At 55.7% G+C, this 17,448-nt stretch overlaps 7 protein-coding genes across 7 annotated transcripts; 5 read left to right on the top strand and 2 right to left on the bottom strand.

Moving 5' to 3' along the window:
- LTR77_001625 (uncharacterized protein) lies at positions 1 to 4,727 on the top strand (the record flags this gene model as incomplete). Its single annotated transcript, XM_064798886.1, has 2 exons — positions 1 to 4,531; positions 4,591 to 4,727. 2 exons carry the CDS (start codon positions 1 to 3, stop codon positions 4,725 to 4,727), a joined length of 4,668 nt encoding a protein of 1,555 aa, XP_064663213.1.
- Positions 4,728 to 5,644: 917 nt separating this feature from the next.
- LTR77_001626 (uncharacterized protein) lies at positions 5,645 to 6,508 on the top strand (the record flags this gene model as incomplete). Its single annotated transcript, XM_064798887.1, has 2 exons — positions 5,645 to 5,679; positions 5,731 to 6,508. 2 exons carry the CDS (start codon positions 5,645 to 5,647, stop codon positions 6,506 to 6,508), a joined length of 813 nt encoding a protein of 270 aa, XP_064663214.1.
- Positions 6,509 to 6,966: 458 nt separating this feature from the next.
- Positions 6,967 to 8,187, top strand: LTR77_001627 (uncharacterized protein; the record flags this gene model as incomplete). The annotated part of the gene is made up of 1 exon (XM_064798888.1): positions 6,967 to 8,187. The coding sequence occupies one exon, from the start codon at positions 6,967 to 6,969 to the stop codon at positions 8,185 to 8,187; it is 1,221 nt and encodes a 406-aa protein (XP_064663215.1).
- Positions 8,188 to 9,021: 834 nt separating this feature from the next.
- LTR77_001628 (uncharacterized protein) lies at positions 9,022 to 10,082 on the top strand (the record flags this gene model as incomplete). Its single annotated transcript, XM_064798889.1, has 2 exons — positions 9,022 to 9,563; positions 9,716 to 10,082. 2 exons carry the CDS (start codon positions 9,022 to 9,024, stop codon positions 10,080 to 10,082), a joined length of 909 nt encoding a protein of 302 aa, XP_064663216.1.
- Positions 10,083 to 10,475: 393 nt separating this feature from the next.
- LTR77_001629 (uncharacterized protein) lies at positions 10,476 to 13,584 on the bottom strand (the record flags this gene model as incomplete). The annotated part of the gene is made up of 2 exons (XM_064798890.1): positions 10,476 to 13,337; positions 13,576 to 13,584. The coding sequence occupies 2 exons, from the start codon at positions 13,582 to 13,584 to the stop codon at positions 10,476 to 10,478; spliced, it is 2,871 nt and encodes a 956-aa protein (XP_064663217.1).
- A 563-nt stretch (positions 13,585 to 14,147) lies between these two features.
- Positions 14,148 to 15,152, bottom strand: LTR77_001630 (uncharacterized protein; the record flags this gene model as incomplete). The annotated part of the gene is made up of 2 exons (XM_064798891.1): positions 14,148 to 14,654; positions 14,709 to 15,152. 2 exons carry the CDS (start codon positions 15,150 to 15,152, stop codon positions 14,148 to 14,150), a joined length of 951 nt encoding a protein of 316 aa, XP_064663218.1.
- A 799-nt stretch (positions 15,153 to 15,951) lies between these two features.
- Positions 15,952 to 17,022, top strand: LTR77_001631 (uncharacterized protein; the record flags this gene model as incomplete). The annotated part of the gene is made up of 4 exons (XM_064798892.1): positions 15,952 to 16,080; positions 16,142 to 16,188; positions 16,241 to 16,409; positions 16,465 to 17,022. The coding sequence occupies 4 exons, from the start codon at positions 15,952 to 15,954 to the stop codon at positions 17,020 to 17,022; spliced, it is 903 nt and encodes a 300-aa protein (XP_064663219.1).
- Positions 17,023 to 17,448: the final 426 nt, after the last annotated feature.

Below are 17,448 nucleotides of genomic sequence, written 5' to 3' on the forward strand. Positions count from 1 at the left end.
ATGGCGACCACCGCCAACCCACCGCCCGGCGCCACACCCGCGAATGGCATGTCCGACCCATTCATCACATCAGCCACCGCCAATTCGGCAGCCATGCGGTTCGCGCCCTTCGATACCGAGCAGTTCTCCATGTACTCCAACGGCTCGCCATCGCAAGCGAAGAGAGCGCTCGAGGCGCATCTTAAAGACACCGACCGGCGACTGCAGGATGCCTCGCGACTCGGCAATACACTTGTTCAGCAACGGAAAGACCTGTCAGCACGGCTGAAGGACCTGGATGAGATGCAGCAGGATGATGAGGTGCCGCAAGAGCTGCGCAAGAAGCTGGCAGAACTGGAGAAGGAGTACAACGAAGTCGGCAAAGAGTCGGCGCGCGCGTTCCTACCCAAAGCGCGAACCGGCAGCAATGTACTCGAGCCTACTGCTACACCGTCCGCCTTGACAGGCTCAGGCCGCGAATCGCCTACTAAGATGGCTCCACCATCCTCAAGAAGGCAACGAAACCAGCCCAGCAACCGCGTCCACGACATTGAGTTTGCTACCGAGATTAGTACCTCTCTGCTCGCTCAGGTCAGACAGTTGCAGGCGGCTCTAGCTGAGAAGGACGAAGAGCTCAAGGATTCATCATCTTCAAAGGCGCATCTGGAAGCTGAGGCGGCCGGCATGGTGCAGCGCATCAAGCAGATGGACGAGAGCGAGCATCGCTACAAAGATGAGAACTGGAACCTGGAGATGCGTCTGCAAGCGCTGGAGGCGAGCTTCAAGGAGTCTACGGACAAGGAGCAGCGGCTCACACAGAATCTGAAGACCAACGAGTCTGCCAAATCGGCTGCCCAGCGTGATCTGGACGATTTGAAGGTGTCGCACGAGAGGCTGGCTGAGGAGCACGCGACTATCAAGAGGCAGCATGAGGGAGATCTTCATGGCTTGCGGCGGGATGTAGCCAACCATGAATCCGAGAAGAGCAAGCTACAGAAGCGGATCGAGGAGCTCAATTCGCAAAACTCGGAGTTGGCCAAGGCTGTCGCTTACCGCTGGAACCAGCCAAGTACAGCGACTGATACGGAGTTTGCGACGGCGGATGAGGATCAACGCGGTGGTGATAGTACACCAGAGCACTCGGAGCCTGCTTCGCCGGTCAAGGGCACCCCCCGCCACGGCATGCTCGAATCCGAGACTCTCAAGTCCAGCCTCAATCACGCGCACCGCATGATCCAGAATCTCAAGAACAACATCCATCGCGAGAAGACCGAGAAGATTGAGCTGAAGCGGATGCTACAAGACACGCGTGACGAGCTAGAGGCGAGGCGCAATGAGGGCGGCGCTGGTAGCTTGGCCAAAAAGCGACGCAGTGACAACCAGAGTGGCGGACAGTTCCGCAAGCCTGCACGACCACTGGGCGCGAACCGCGGCAGCACTACAGAGATCTTGGAAGATGAGCCGGATTGGGAGGATCACGAGGGCGCCCACACTCCAAGCAAGTCCAGGACAGCTTCAGCTGCTGTTGGTGGAGCGCTTGCTGGCGCAGCTGGTACTGCTGCCTTCGATCATGCATATGGAGGCGAAGATACCGAGAGCACCGATGCGGCCTTTGAGACGGCCACCGAGCGTGAGGGCACTACAACGGATGCCTTTGAAACCGGCCGCGAGAGCATGGGTGACGACAGCGATGAGCTCACTGAGACTGAAAGTGGCATCAATCGAGGTGGCACTATTCGCAAGGTCTCGGGTCTTGCAGGGGCCAAACCTCGCGACCGCCGCTCATTCCAGTCGACTGCTTCGACAGAAGATGAAGCCGACGAAGTTCGCACGCCGATCCAAGCGCAAGCGCCCAAGTACCGCATCCGGAATCTCAACAACAAGGGCAGCAGGCGCGGACGTGTTGGCGATCTTGCTAGCGACAGTCCGGGTATGCAATACAGCCCTGCCTCCAGCAATGGCACGCCGCAGCCTACTGGTCAGACTCTCGGAGACGAGCTTGATGCATTGGACGACGATAGCATGGAAGGTACACCAAGCAGGAGCATCGGCTCAGAAGCCCCGACGCCAGACACGCAGCGACATATCTCCGTTGAGCCTCTCACACCTGGTCGAGAAGGCAGTGAAGAGCCTGAGATCGGCAGCCCGATCAAGAGCATCGAGTCTCCACCACCTGACGGTGAAGATGCATACTTGGCGCACCAGTCGAATGCTGCGATGTTGGCGCATGAGTCTGCCATCAATAAGCCTCAGTACGCCGATGCTGGTGTAATGACCGAGCCTTGGGAGCCAGAGCCTGCCACTGAGAAGCACGGCTTGCGTGAGCGGGCTGGTGAGGTTGTCGGCGGTGCGCTCGCTGGCTTTGGCCTTGGTCGCTTTGGGAGGAGTAAGAGCGAGGAGTCGGAGGATGCGCAGGCTGAGTCTGGAGCACCGGCTGAGACAGCCAAGGAGGCAGAGCGCCCAGTCACGATGTTCAAAGAGCCGGAGGCCTCGACTCCGGTGCAGCTTGAGCAGTCCAGCATCGTATCGCAGGAGACGGAGCCGATCTCGCCACCACGTCCAGAGACCAGCAGAGAGCTGCGGGACGTTACTGCCGCCGCTGCAGAACCTGCTGTTCCTCTTGCTGCTGCTGCTCCATTGGCTGTTCGTGCTGAGGATAAAGAGAACTTGGACTTCTCATCCATCCACGCGCAGGCCTTTGAACCTCAAGTGTCAGTCTCTGAGGGTCCAATCTCATCGACGCCACTTCTACCGGACCGCAGCTCAAAGCGCCTGAGCGCTATGCACGATTCCGAGGGCATTTCCGTGGAACGAGATGGTATTCCAGGCACTGATAGGTCGCGAGTCGGCGCAGGCTTCTTCGCTACGGCTGAGACTCCCCGCTCGCTCGACGGCACTGGTGACCTCAAGACGGAGGAAACCGATCGCCTGCGACCTGCGCTTGGTGAGATCTCGAGCAACACCGTGTCGAACGAGAGTGCCATCCCGAAACCGTTGTCCATTAAGAAGCCGGTGGCGGATGAGGGGTCGCAGACTGCGGTGTCTGGTGACGACATTGAGAACATGCTGAAGAGCAAAGCAGGAGTTGGTGCTGCTGGTCTCGCCGGCGGTGCTCTTGCTGGAGCGGCGGCAGGTGGTGCTATCAATGAGCTCACTTCTTCGCCATCGCGGCCGTCAACAGCCATCAGACCGGACTCCCGCCGCAAGTCCATCGACGGTGCTGTGCCTGCCGATCCGAACGCCATCCGAACGCCTAGGAGGCCCGCAAGCTCTGGCAGCATGCGCAAGATGGCTTCTGTACCGCCACCACTTCCGGAGAATCACACGCAGAAGATCGTCGCTGCAGGCGGTAAAGTTCCTGCAGCGCCGTCTACTGCTAACGCTGGCTCGATGGGTCCACCACTCATGCCGGCTTCGGCGTACAAGCAGAATCGCCCGCGTACGCCTGCTGAGGCTGGGAGGACGATGTCGAGGGATGGGACCACACCTCGCGCCCCGAGACCGAGCAGCAGTCAGAATCTGCATAGTCCTGCTCCTTCTGGTGTTTCGAGGCGCACGTCGATGTCATCGTTCGCCTCAGAGTTGGACGAGCGGTTCAACATGCAGCGTGGAGCCCTCATGTACCCAGATGGTGTAGCGCCGGCGACAGACCCACGCATGATCCAAGCCATCACGCAGACTATGATCGGCGAGTATCTCTGGAAGTACACACGCAAAGCCGGCCGCAGCGAGACCTCTTCCACCCGTCATAGACGCTTCTTCTGGGTGCACCCCTACACCCGGACGCTCTACTGGAGCGAAAAGGACCCCAGCACCGCCGGCCGCGACATGCTCAAAGCCAAGAGCGTCGCCATCGACGCCGTCCGCGTCATCACAGACGACAACGCATACCCGCCCGGCCTGCACCGCAAATCTCTCATCGTCGTCACGCCTGGCCGCGAGATAGTCTTCACCGCCCCAACGAGCCAGCGCCACGAGACCTGGTTCAACGCTCTCTCGTACCTCCTCCTGCGCACCGAGCAGGAAAAATCCGAAGCCGAAGACGCCATCAACCAAGAAGACATTGATGAGTTTAATCCAGGTGTTGGGAATAGTATCCGCAGAAGCATCTCCCGCTTCACCGGCACCGGCGCCCGCAGCCAGAGCCGCGTTAGCTTAAGTAGCTACAACTCCCGCACCACGCGCAACAGCAGCCCGGAACGCAACCGCGCGGCTTCGAGTCTCGCGCAGCGCCAGTCCGCCGCCGCTGCTCGCACGACCACCCCGCAATCCCCTCCTACCTTGACCACGAAACAGTCTGATTCCGGCACCGCGACCACTCGCCACGGCACCACGAGGCGCGAGTCGAATGGCCGGTTCAGCAGCTTGACTTCACGGCTTCGCGGCGCTGGACCGACGAACCGCGGACGTTCAGGACGCACGTCGGCTGCGGGAGAAAGCGGGATTTACGACGCCAGTGTGGCGGCGGAGAGCGCGGAGGATCTGAGGAAGGTGATTGAGGGGCAAGAGCGGGAGGCGGATCGGTTGGAGAATGTGAGGGCTTGTTGTGATGGTGAGTACTAACCCCGAAACAAGAGGGATGAGTCGGATGGGTGCTAATGAATGGTGTAGGCAAGCACGACGTGGGATCGCTGTCGAGGACTGGTGGACGGCATGGACGGCATTCGCACGGTGCTGGTGGCCATTCGCACGCGCATCCGAAGGCGCAGCCGCTGAGTGTTAGTTCGCGGCCGCGGAGAGGCGAGTGATAAAAGACGAAGCGACTGGTTTGTTTGGAAAGAAAACTGGACTGGACTGGACTGGACTGGACTTCTAAAGAACGATTTCCTTGTGTTGTTGATACCTCACTCTCCTTTTGGGCACCTGGGACATCTCTCGTATGGGAACTCTGTTTGGCTGGATGGGGTATGTGGGAGGGTTTGCGATGGTGTTTACGACTTTTCTTGTTGTTGTTGTTTTTCTGAGCTGTTAGTGTAATGTGTTTGCTTGCTTGCTGTACCTGAGAGAATAGAAGGAAAGGGGTAGCTGAGACTGGATATGATGGGTTTTGCGGGCTCGCTTTGTTAGGATGCCAGACTGTATGAACCTCGACGGACATTCAGATTGAGGTGGGAGTGGTGTATGCAGTGGCATCCAGTCAGCTTGTTCGACTGTTCTAAACGATGTTGACGTCTCGTCGGTCTCGCACTTCAGTAGTTTCTACCGCTTGGCCAACGAGGGCTAGTCCCCACCTTTACTCATCAACTTTCTCCCAAACCCAGCGCAAGCCTTCACCACACATCCATTCCATCGCTGCCCTCAATTCATCCGACGCCATCTTGGCCTTCTGTGCAGTCGCGGAGCACGTGCGGAGATAGGATTGATAATCCCTCCGTCTCGTCTGGTGGAGCTGGCTGCTGCGCGTTGGCGTTGGTCTGTGGACCAGGCGTATGCTTAGGCCAATGTCTCGAAAGGGCTACTTCGTCCGGGCCAAGACTGAGGACAGAGGTGCGGTGATGACTGAGATGGAGTGTTTACGGTGGTAACGTGAGGAGGAGATGGAGGGTATAAAGGGCGCTGGTCGTCCTGATGTTGGGAGGGAGTATCCAGCAGCGACAATTGCATCGGTAACGAGATTCATACCACGAGTTCAACCACACTTCGAGACAGCTTTGCTGAGACGATCATGCCTTCTGTTGCGGTTACGGGCGCCGCTCGCGGGTATGGTCGATCGCTACCTGACATATGACTTTATCTTGCTAACAGTATCAGCCTGGGCTACCAGTTCCTCCAATACTTCGCCGCCAAACCAGATTACCAGGTCTTCGGCCTCGTCCGCCGCAACAAAGCCGACACAGACGCCAAGCTGAGCAAAGACGGCATCACCAATGTCACCATCATTGAAGCCGACATCACGGACGCCCCAGCGCTCGAGAAAGCTGCTGAGCAAGTCTCCCAAGCCGCAGGCGGGAAGCTGGACCTCCTCATTAACAACGCCGCCATTCTGGGAGAGCGCAGCCGCTGGAAGCCCATGGCCGACATGTCCGCCTCCTTCCTCGACGAAGAGATGACCGCCTGCTTCCGCACCAACGTCATCGGCGTGGCCTTCGCGACCAACGCCTTCTTGCCTCTGATCAAGGCCGGCCAGCAGAAGAAAGTCATCACCCTCGCCACTGGGCTAGCTGACGTCGAACTGACGAACCAACTCTCAGCCGTCGCTGGCGGTCCGTATTCCATCAGCAAGGCCGCTACCAATATGTTGGTGGCCAAGTACAACGCCGCCTACGGCGCGAGTGAGGGGATCCTCTTCCTTGCTCTGTCGCCGGGGTTGGTGGATACGGACATGAATGCGAGTGGTCCGAAGGACGAGGAAGCGATCAAGGGGGAGCAGGCAATGGTGGCGGCTTTCATGAAGTTTGCGCCGGACTTCAAGGGCCCGATTACGCCGGAGGAGAGTGTGAATTCGATGATGGAGGTGGTGGATAAGGCGACGGTGGAGAGTATGGGGGGTGCGTTTGTTAGTCATCATGGGGATAAGAACTGGTTGTGAGATAGAGGCTGTAGTATGGTGAGTCGATGGTTGATGTTAAAGGTGGTGAGACACCATACTCCGATCGAAGTCTTGGGCGCTGGCTGACTTGACTTAGACAGTATCTAGACTCGACTCAGACAGTTGCGGAATCTGAGATCTCGAGTTCACCAAGTCTTGCCAAAGCTTCACGTCAGACAGCAGACTGTGTCGTTCTTTTCGTCACTGTGAGACGGCTCGTTGTTCGTCCGAGACGGTGTCATGTATGGCGTCGGTCGAAGAGCATATGTAAAGTGGCTCCTAGGGACGTCCATGGTAATACCAGATCCGTTCACACCAACATCATCGCTACTCTTTGCAGGCATACATTGATCTTGACTCTTTCATAACACAACAACATCGTTCCTTTCAGACTTCTCGTTGGCTCAGCAGCCAACCCTTCTCACGCACTTCTTGAGACTGCAGCCCACATTTCTACCATGGCCGTCCCGTCTCGTCCTCAGCCCGAAGCGACAGCTCCCGGCCTGCCTGACCACGTCCGTGGCCAGCTCGAGGAGATCTCTCGGAGAACGCCACGCTACTTGTTCCGCTTTCATCACTCACGTTCAGGAGGCGACGCCAAGCTCAACACACGAGAAGCTATCATTACTCATGCAGACCTGCATGGCAACTTTCCGGACAGTGTCTACGACTTACCGCTGGAACGTCTGAGAGAGTTGGTCACCGCCCATTTGTCAAACCAGGATTGCGACAGCCCTTTCTCCTCGTGGTCACATTCCCTCAATTTCGTGTTAGCCCGTTGTGCAGCCAACGTCCCTGGCGGCTCAATGAGCATCTTGGACACTAAGAAACTGCCTGCGAGGAACACTGTGTTGTACACCGCAGCAATGAAGCCGGTCATCGGCGCAAAAGTTAATTTCTGGGAATACCTCTGCTTTGGAACAGTGGTGTCTGGTGAGGCTCACCGAATCGTATCATACGAGCGACTTTTGCGACGCGGCTCTGAATTCTTTCCTGCCAGGGAGCTTCCTGTCGGTCACCCTCATCCTGGATTTTACCAGATCCTTTCCGAGAAAGACGTCTTGGAACAAGCGAAGCACGTGGTGGAACTGTTCGACGATCACTTCCGACTGCCCGTAACAATCTTCCTGCTTGCGCATCACTACGCGGACATACCTGAAGGGCTTACACGCACTCTACGACCTGCGGACGTTCCTGTTGAGTGGTGCGATGACCCAGCCATCATCAAGAAGGGGTATGCATTGGCTTACCCCTATCTCGACGCAACCATCGCAATCGACTGCTTCCGGAATCTGGTCTCCAAGTTCAGACCAGAGATGAAGATGAGTGGGGCAGCGCGGATGGCGCATGTCAAGCAATTGAAGTGGCGAGCTAACATGGACATCCTCATAGATGAGTTGAGGTCGGAGACGGAGGAGGAGGAGGAGGAGGAGGAGGAGGAAATTCTGGATGCATCATCAGACGGCGACGACCGAGGAGAAAAGATTCTGACGATCACTGACGATTCGGGAAGGAGTGTACCTGCAACTCCTCGACAGAAGAAGGAGCTTAAAAGATTGAGGATCGATATGATTTGGTGGCCTGAGAAGCAAGAGCAGCATTCCAATGAGGTTCGCGAGGACGAAGACACTAATGCTGAGATGACAGATGTGGCCGACGACGAGTTTTGTACGAGTTGAGATGGTTAGAGAAAGCTCGATTGAACGGAGACCGTTGCCTTACGGGCGAGGAGAAACATTTTGTGCAAGCTTGGAGGCGCAGGACGTCGAGGCCGGGGTGTAGGAGGCAATTATGTGACAGAGAATTGCCGGTTGGTGGACGCTTGCTGTACGTTTCGTTCGGTGTGTCGATTGGACAATCGTATTACATACTCGTCCTCCCACGCAGATTATTGCCTACCTTACAGATTCTTCATCGAACGTTCTCTCCTCCGTTCAATCCCAATGCATTAGTAATTGACGGCCTATTCCTGGAAGCCTGATTGAATGGTTCCAGGCTCACCCGCTGGAGAAAGTCGCTCAAGGACGCAACATCACCAGTAGAAGTGAGAACTGGCGGTCAAACTTCGACATCACGATGCTGTGACACCGTGGGCTGGGGGGTCTTCGTTCTTGACACCTTCATGATTGAAGTCGACACAGTGCATTTAGAGTGAAGCGTGGAAGGTTCAGCAAGATTTTCAAACTCGGTGTTGATACGGAACCGTCACAGAGCGTTAATCGAGACTCTATGGTGTCTCCGAGAAGGTGCCATCCAGTAGTTACAAGCAGGTCTCCCGAGCGTACAATCGAAAGTGAAGTGCCTCAGCGTACTCCATATCGTTTGATTGTGTCCCGGAGAACCCTTCCGCCCATCGTTTCGACGGACTGTAACGACACATCGACTCGAACATGTCTGAGCCTCGAATGAATGTCTTTGATGGACGAAGACGGACGCCTCGACCATGTCTCTGACATTGCGAGACAGATCGATACCGGCGAGAAATACCAGGCATCTCATACAACACCCCCAGAATGGGCATGATGGGATCCAGCACAGCCGGCACCCAGCTTCCCAGCCATGTCGGAGACAGGCTCGAAGAAATTGCATCTCAGTGCCCCAGATATCTCAATCGCGTTTGGACACCAAATTCAGGAGGTGATCGCAGACTGAACACTCCGCACACGATCATCACACATGCGATCCTCAATCGCACCCAGCCGAGCAGCATACACGACGTATCTCTCGATCGGCTGACATCCACGGTCAGGTCGCACCTCCGGAACGAGCACGGATGCGAGAGTATGTTCTCGTCGTGGACACAGTCTTTCCATTTTGCGTGGACGTTGGCGGAGTGGAAGTGCTCTACAGAGAGCGTCGACACGGTCTACATCAGTATTGTTGACACCAAAAGGCTTCCATCGACATGTCGGGTCCTGTATACCCCCGCTTTGGGCCACATCCTGGGTACCCTCCGCGTATTTGTTCATGAGTTCTTGTGCTTCGGCGCAGTGGCAGGTGATGCGCACTACGCCATTCAATACGGCCTTCTTCGAAGATACGGTGGGCCGCAATGGTGCGTCCGTGCGGGGGAGATCGAGGATCCAGTCCAAGCAATATCCACCGCTCTAAGCGTGGCATCCGTGATAAAGCTTGTCGAAGAAAGCGACCCCAACGGTGTCAAGCTCGCTTCCAATTGCCCTTGGTCGCTTACCTGCTTTCTGGCAGGCCAAGAGCAAAAGCACTGTTCATGGAGAAGGTGACTCGTGCTGATGTGCCTGTGGAATGGCGACTGGACTCAAGCATCATGACAGACGGCTACGCGTACACCGGGCCTATAGCAGAAGCTTACCATTCGATCTGCTTCCTTCGAGAGATGGTTGAGAAGATGTACGGAGTCCACACCGCAGGATCAGGAGCGCGTATTGCAGGTCCCAGCGGAGATGCCGCCAATAGCCATGCAGCGACACCGCGTGACAAAGCGAATGCACCAGTCACTCGAGTCCCTCCGGAGGTTCTCCGGCTCTACATCGACATGGTGGGCTGGGAGCATCCTGAGAACTTCACCGGGCTCAGGCCTCTCCCCGACAGATGATAAGTTGAAGATGCTCGCCCGACTGTCCCAGAGCCAGCAGTCGTTCGGGTGGCGGAGAATGATGCATGCGGTGGCAGCGTGGTGTGGATATCAATAACCAGGCCCTCAGCGTTTCCTATGTCTCGTGCAGCGCAGGTCGCACGTAGCACGATTTCTTTTGTCCCGCGCTTTAGAAGCATGTACTCGTAGACTTCATATGGATTGATAGATAGTATCTAAGCAATTGTATCAGCGAACCTCTTCAATCACCCACCAGTACGCACGCTATCCATCGGTTGTTCCACCGCGGTCGCCAACCTGTAGACATCAAGAATTTTGCTCTGTCCCAGTACGCTCGAACGCTCAGATGCCCGGAACCCTCCCATGCACTGTAAAATCCGCTCAAAAATGCTCTCACTCCTCCTTCTCAACCTGCTTAACATACTTCACGAACGCCTTCTTGTGCACCATGCCCGCAAATCTGCCCTCCCTCAACACACAAATGTACCTCAGCCCAAGCTTGACAAAGCACTCAAAGACGAGATCCATCGGACTGCCGATATCCAGTGACACGGGCGCTGGATCGATATACGGAGTAAAGTCCATCGGATCGGCTGCGTTTGGAGTGTTCATGAGTGGTTGCGCCTCATCTGCAGCTCCATCGTGGTCCGTCTCATCGTCGTAGTCACGCTCGCCGCCGGGTATGACGCCTCGGCCTGGGCCCTGCCATCGATCGTGTGCGCTCATGAGACAGAGGGCTGACTCTTCGCCATCGAGGCGGTCGAGAGCGTACTCCAGATCCGGTCCTGGGATCAGGCCGACAAGAATCCCACCTCGAATTATTGGCAGGCCGCCATCGAGCTCGCCGACCATGTGTAGATGTTCCAATTTAGCTCGGAGCTGTCTTGCTGGTATCAGCGGCGAGTTGCTAACATCGATGAAGCGGCTGCGCGTCGGCCGTGCTGTGATATCACCCAAGTCGGTCGTGAAGACTGGACGGTACTTCGAGTCCAGGTAAGGGTAGGCATTCATATCTGTCAGTAGATCATAGATGCTCAAAGGCTCTAAAGCGTCCGCAGTCCATTTGGCGATGAGCACACCGAGCGAGAAGGGTAGCACATGCTCCAGACTTCCGGTCAGCTCAAACAAGATGACGGCCAGAGTGACGGACAACCTCGTCACACCGCACATTGTAGCACCAGCTGCCACCAGGGCATAGACACCAGGGACCACGCAGGACTCTGGGTTGCCATCAACTGGCGGACAACTCTTGAAGAGAACCGAGTCCGGGTAGGTCAATGTCAGCCATTGAACGAGATGACCCACGATGCGTCCCATCAAACCGCCAACCACCATAGAAGGCACGTAGATGCCGGCAGGTACCTTGATGCCGAACGTCACGGTTGTGAGCAGAGCTTTGACGACAAAAGCCACACAGAGGTACCACATGATGGTCGGAATCCTCTCTTCGGTAGGACACAACCCGAGTCCCTCGTCAGTGAAGGCGTTGCAAGGAGCAGCCAGCTCAAACAGCAGCTCCGCAACCGGCAGGCGAGTGTATCGGTTCCAGAAGCCAACGATGCCAGTGGTGACAGCCACCAAGAAGACCTCGAAGATGGGGTACTTCTTGATCATGGTCATCCGGCGGAACGTCTTAGCCCACAGCCTTGAAGCTTTGATGAACATAGCGCCCAAGAAGCCGCCTAGGACACCGAGAAGTACGAACGCCGCAAGCTCGAAGAACTTCCAGTCGATAATGTAGCGGACTTCGAAAAGCACAATCTTGCCAGTCCCGTACGGATCCAGAAACCTGAGGGATAGCGCCGCGGCGATGCAGCAGAAAAAAGTCCGAAACAGTGTCTTCGGTGGGAAGTAGTAGCTGACCTCCTCCAAGCTAAACAGAACGCCGCCGATGGGTGCTCCAAAGGCTACGGCAACACCTGCAGCAGCGGCAGCAGAGAGGACTTCTCTCCGCTTGCCATCGTTCGTGCTGTACTTTGTGAACAGTCGAGACACGATGTTGCCGACACAGGTGGCGATGTGGACGTAAGGACCCTCCTTCCCAATCGACAAGCCGGAGGCCACGCTCAGAATTAATGCGAACGTCTTGCAGACGAGAGTTGTGAGACCGAGATAACCGTGCAGCACGAAGCCAGAGAGTATCACCTTCACTTCCGCCACGCCGCTGCCTGCAGCCGGGTAGTAGATAACAGGAGGTCTGCGAGCTGCTGCTTCGAAGTGCTGCTTGGGTGTGATGCTGCCCTTTGGGTCTTCACCGTCTGCCTTAGCTTGCTGTCGATCGGCTCCAAGATTCTCGTCCAGTGTCGACAGCGACACAGCCGAGGAGATGACAGTCTTGGTCTGTAATGTGATGAGGCAGGAAGCGGCAGACAGCACAATGACCCACGCCACGAACGCAACAAAATTCACCATCTCACTGTCCGCATCCTTGCTGTACAAGACATCCGACCACATACACCATTCCGGACAGGAGCTCGCACCAGCACAACATTTCCTCCTGCTCAACCACCACGCAGTCGTGCAATGTCCCTCCTTATAATCGAAGATGGTCGCCTCCGTGATGTTGATAAAGTATGCGAACCCAGCTGTTATGACTCCGATGATTGCAACCAGCACCCAACCCTGTGCTCCGTCAAAAAATGCATACAGTCTTCCTCTCAAGTCTTTCCTGCTTCGCAGCTCTTTCACCCGATACGCATCTGCTATGCTATCATGCACCCAGTCGGTGGATGTAAACTGATCGTACCACACCCGGTCGTCAAGTGCCAGGGTTGACTTGGCCGTGTGAGGTGTGTTTGGTTCCGTCTGGTTGGGGTCGGTCCCGAGTGCTCGTGACAGCCTCAGCCCAAAGGAACCACGCCGGCTGTGGTGTCGACTTCGCAGACCACGCAGACTGCCGGCGTAGCTGAGGTTACGCTTCAGCCCATATCGAGGCGTTCCTGGGGCACTGGCGCTGACTGGCAGTGTCCGGTAGTCACGAGGCGAGCCGATTCCACTCGTCAACAAACCACTGGTCTCATCTAATGCATGTCTAAACGGCAGTCGGCCTCGAAGATCTATATCGGATCTCCTTGACGTGGCATGTCGGCGTGCCTCGACCGGCGACCCTGGATTTGTCCGACTGTGCGTGGTGTTGATGAACGCGTTGCGGTACGCTTCCTCCTCTTGAGCGTCCGTGCCGTCTTCCTCTGCGTCTCTATCGTAATCCGAGGCTAGGCTGTGGTACGATACCGTTGATTTCGGCATCGTCTCGCGCTGGTGTGAAGATCCTCAATAGCTGCAGAAGTCATTATAAGTATATTGTCCTTACAACATCGAGTCTTGTGAACGAAATGTGGTGGTCAGCCGGCTGGTAACGGAGCAGATGACAGTGACACCCGAGGTCAGTCATCCACGTGAAGGGCCGAGAGATGGGCTATGTTCGTTGGATGTCTCAGGCTGAACCGGGCAAAGGAATGTACGAAGGCAGCAACGTAGTAAGCATTCAACTCACCGACCTCATGCCCGGCACGAGTGTTGAAATCTTGTCACTTGGTAGACAACACTGTATGCCCGAGAAGCACCGATTCGCAGCGGCGTGAGAGGTATACATAGACGCTACGAATCGTGGTCGTACCAGCCGACGAGGAGCTAAAAGGAAGGGTGTCATGTTCGACGGCCAGGTGATGTTGTTTCGGATACAGAATGGCAGCTGATTGGACACGATCCCCTGCTAGTCGATGTTCTGCAGTTACACCCTCCACAATTACTCTTAGCAATCCTTAGAGGAGCAGACTAGACGTCAGATCGTTCCACCTAGGTGCTGGTAGAGGTGCATGGAGGGACTTGCAAGTGCCGGAGCAACTACTCGATCAACGACAGCAATCTGTAGCGTCGTCAAAACGCAAGATACGATGCCTTCGAAGATAGCGGAGGAATCTGTTGATAGGGTGATACACAGGATGCAGCAGGCATAGGAGGCATGTCCGGCTGGGCGTAATGAGAGGTCTGGTCACTCGAGCTACATTCAGCACAAGCGCCTGACAAGGAAGAAGCTTCAGAAAACATGAGCGAAGGCATTTCGATCTACTTGAGCTTCAATGTTGTACCGGCGGTAAACCCGCCTGGTTTTGCCGCGTCTACCGCAGCCTTCACGACAGTTTCCAAGTCTTCCTCCCCAAGCCCCAACCTCTCATTGTGAAGAAGTTCGGAATAATCACCACCCAGGCCATGGGTATATGCAGCTCCGAAGACGATCTTAAAGTGGCCGGCCGGCTCACCTCCGTTCACCATCCGCCATCCTTCATCGACAAGATCTTTCGTGGTGCTCTTTTCGACCTGCCAATCTGCTTCGGTCGTGCCAGTAACTCGCAGGATAGCCAAGAAGATCTCCGGATGCGTCAAGGTGAACGACGAAAGGTACAGGAAGTTGTTGGCGAATTCTTTCTGGATCTCTGTTTCCGAGAGACAAAGCAGGCTGGCGATTCCCTCTGCTACCTTCCCCATGGAGGTGGTGCTGAACGGCGCGCCATCCGTGTACACGGTCGCCTTCTTCTCAGGGACGTTGATATCGAAGACGCCGTATCGGATGCACTAGCTGGCCATTAGCTACAATATCAACATCTCACGTTAAAGGGTAATTCTCACATAATCTATCCAAGGATTCGTGACCACACCAATCCACTTTATCCCAAGAGATTCAATGAGCTCGTGGTCGTTCCTCTTCAGTTGGATGAGCGGTGCAGCTTTGACCTGCGCGTCATTGCCTGACGGGGCGCCATATTCGGCCGGGAGCACATATTTGACCCCAGCTTTGGCTGCTGCATGGAAAAAGGCGTGTTGATCTGGCAGACCTGCGAACCCCAGCATGGATACCAGGACATCCTGGCCCTGCAGTGCCGCTTCCAGAAAAGCAGCGTCCTGGTAGTCGCCCTGCTTGACATTGACAGAAGAAGGGTACTCGCTCTTGGAAGACGGGCGAGTGATCACATTCACGTTGTGTTTGCCGTGCTTGAGAAGTGCCTCGAGTGTTCGGGAACCCAGAATGCCGCCGGCGCCGACCAGGGCTATGTTCTTCAATGTGGCGGCCATGGTGTTCTTGATAAGAGTAGACAGCAGCAGGGTAGTTACGAAATGCTGGAGAATGTCCTTGTGGTGCAAAGGTCTTACTTATGCGTCCATAGCAGGACACTCCGAACTGCAACGGGCTTCGGGTCTCGGGTGCCTTCATTATGCGCATCCCGTGGTCGAACGCGCACTCTCATTGAAATGGTGAAAGGAACGAGGCCAGCATAGAGGACATTAGTAAGGGAAGGAATACCTGCTGGGAATAAGCCGCCTAACATCGGGTGGACAGTCCATTGTAGACGATTTTGCCTTCGGAGCTTCCATGGACCACAGATTCCCAGAAACCATTGGTCCGGCCAAATAAGTGAGAGCCAGGAGCAGGACGACTCGGCATCGTGTAGTGTGTGGATATGTCAGCAAACTGGACAACGACCGACATTCGGGCGAAGCACAAGAGCAGTCGTCTCCGAACGTCGATGGGCCCACGAACGTACCAATGGCCTTCATGTGACCGTCCAACAACAAGTTTGTTTGCTCCGAGAATGCTTCGTGCAACGGAGAGCGCCTTTTAAATAGATTGGTAGGTAAGTCAGGGTCGACGAAGGATCTGGTGCGGCTGAAGAGGGCTAGACTAGAACCGTGCCTGCCGGCAGACATCTCCCTCCGGTTACCGTAGCCATGCCCTCTCCCGTCCTCACTTTATCCTGGTGCCTGGTGCTCGCGTCCATTATGTTTCTGTTGATACCGGCGCGTTGACAGCATCAGCACTTCCGTAAACGACAGTTGCAACTCAGACTGCGCGGGCGCGTTGTACCGTCGAATGATGGGCGCCAAATCCGAGCAATTCGACGACAACGAAGAGGTCATTGTGGTCCCAATGCCCGTCATGTTCAGTGGGTGGAAGTCCCACAGCCGGCAGAAGAAGATCACTTTGGCTACGCGGTTTATTCAGGTAGGTGTTCAATGCTGACTACATTCGTCTGCTCCTACAAATACTGATCAATTGTTCAAAGATCATATGTAGCCTCGTCACAGCCGGGTCGATGGGCGTCTGGATGACGTACGCAACGACAGTCCCCAACCTATCACTGGCAGAAACTCATCGTTTGTAGCTATTATTGGGGATCCTACTACGCAACGTCCGCAATCTGGTCGACCACGATATGTTCAGTCATCTCCATGCTCGGCCTGATCGCAGTGTCGCGGCCGCGGAAGCTACACTGGCATGTGATGGCGTTCCTTGATATTGCTGGGCTCGGCGTGGCAACAGCCACTGTCGTCGTAAGTGTAGCGGGCCGTCGATTCCTTTGGTCTATAATATTGACTATCGACACAGTGTGTCATTGCGGCTCAGGAGTACTGGTATTATCCCACCGCGGCCGGCATCACTGGCATAGCGGGGGCTTCGCTGGCTTTGCTAGCGAATTTGACCATCATCATACAGACCTGCTGTAGACATATTCGAGTCTCCCGTGTCCGAAGCAGTGAAGACCTGGAAATGAGATCTACTGCTGCCAAGGTGAAGTCGGTTGACGACGAAGCACCGGCATGGCCTCGCGACATCCGTCCCTACAGCATCGAGGATCGAATTGTGCCTGCACCGAGCACCTACCACCCTTCTGTTTCCAATATTTCCGCTGTCTCTCGGGAAATCGCAGTGCGGACACCAAGCCATCGGTCCTCACAGCCTCGGGCATCCCATGACATTTCGACGAATAGGCTGTCCACCATTGTTACACAGCAAGTCGACACTGGCCCAAACTCTGCGGACGTGGATAACAACAGCACGGCGCCTGCTTTGTCTTTGTCCGACGTATGCGGGTGGAGCATCACTTCTGGCACGCTTACAGGGGCTCCCAGCTACAGGTCCTCTGCACCAAGCTACGAGAAGTGAATGTAACCAGAAGACTGTCAGACTTGCTCACGTACAACTGCTTTGGAGAAGATGTCCTGCAAGGCATGCACTTCCGTTCCACCTCTGTCCTGGCCACCTTCTGTCTCCTGGAGCTAGACACCTTTGACAGCACAAATCTGGCAGATGAAGACGTCGGACTACGCGCAACCCAGGTCGTGCAGTGAGAGACCGGAAGGGTGGAGAGGTGGCTCAAGATTGATCAACGATGAGGAGAGACTTGGAGTTGAGGCGAAGACTTGTGACTACCACCACGGCCAGCCTGCTGTCCCGCATCAAGCGGATTCAATATCCTCAGTCATGCTATCCAAGCATGGTCCGAGTAGAATACACGAGGCCTCGAACACTTGGTAACTGGCCAGATTGACCTTTCTCCTGAAGGTCTAGAGTAGTCCCGGTGTCGGTGGG

This window comes from Saxophila tyrrhenica (assembly GCF_035928015.1).
Source record: "Saxophila tyrrhenica strain CCFEE 5935 chromosome Unknown scaffold_2, whole genome shotgun sequence".
Classification (NCBI taxonomy): domain Eukaryota; kingdom Fungi; phylum Ascomycota; class Dothideomycetes; order Mycosphaerellales; family Extremaceae; genus Saxophila; species Saxophila tyrrhenica.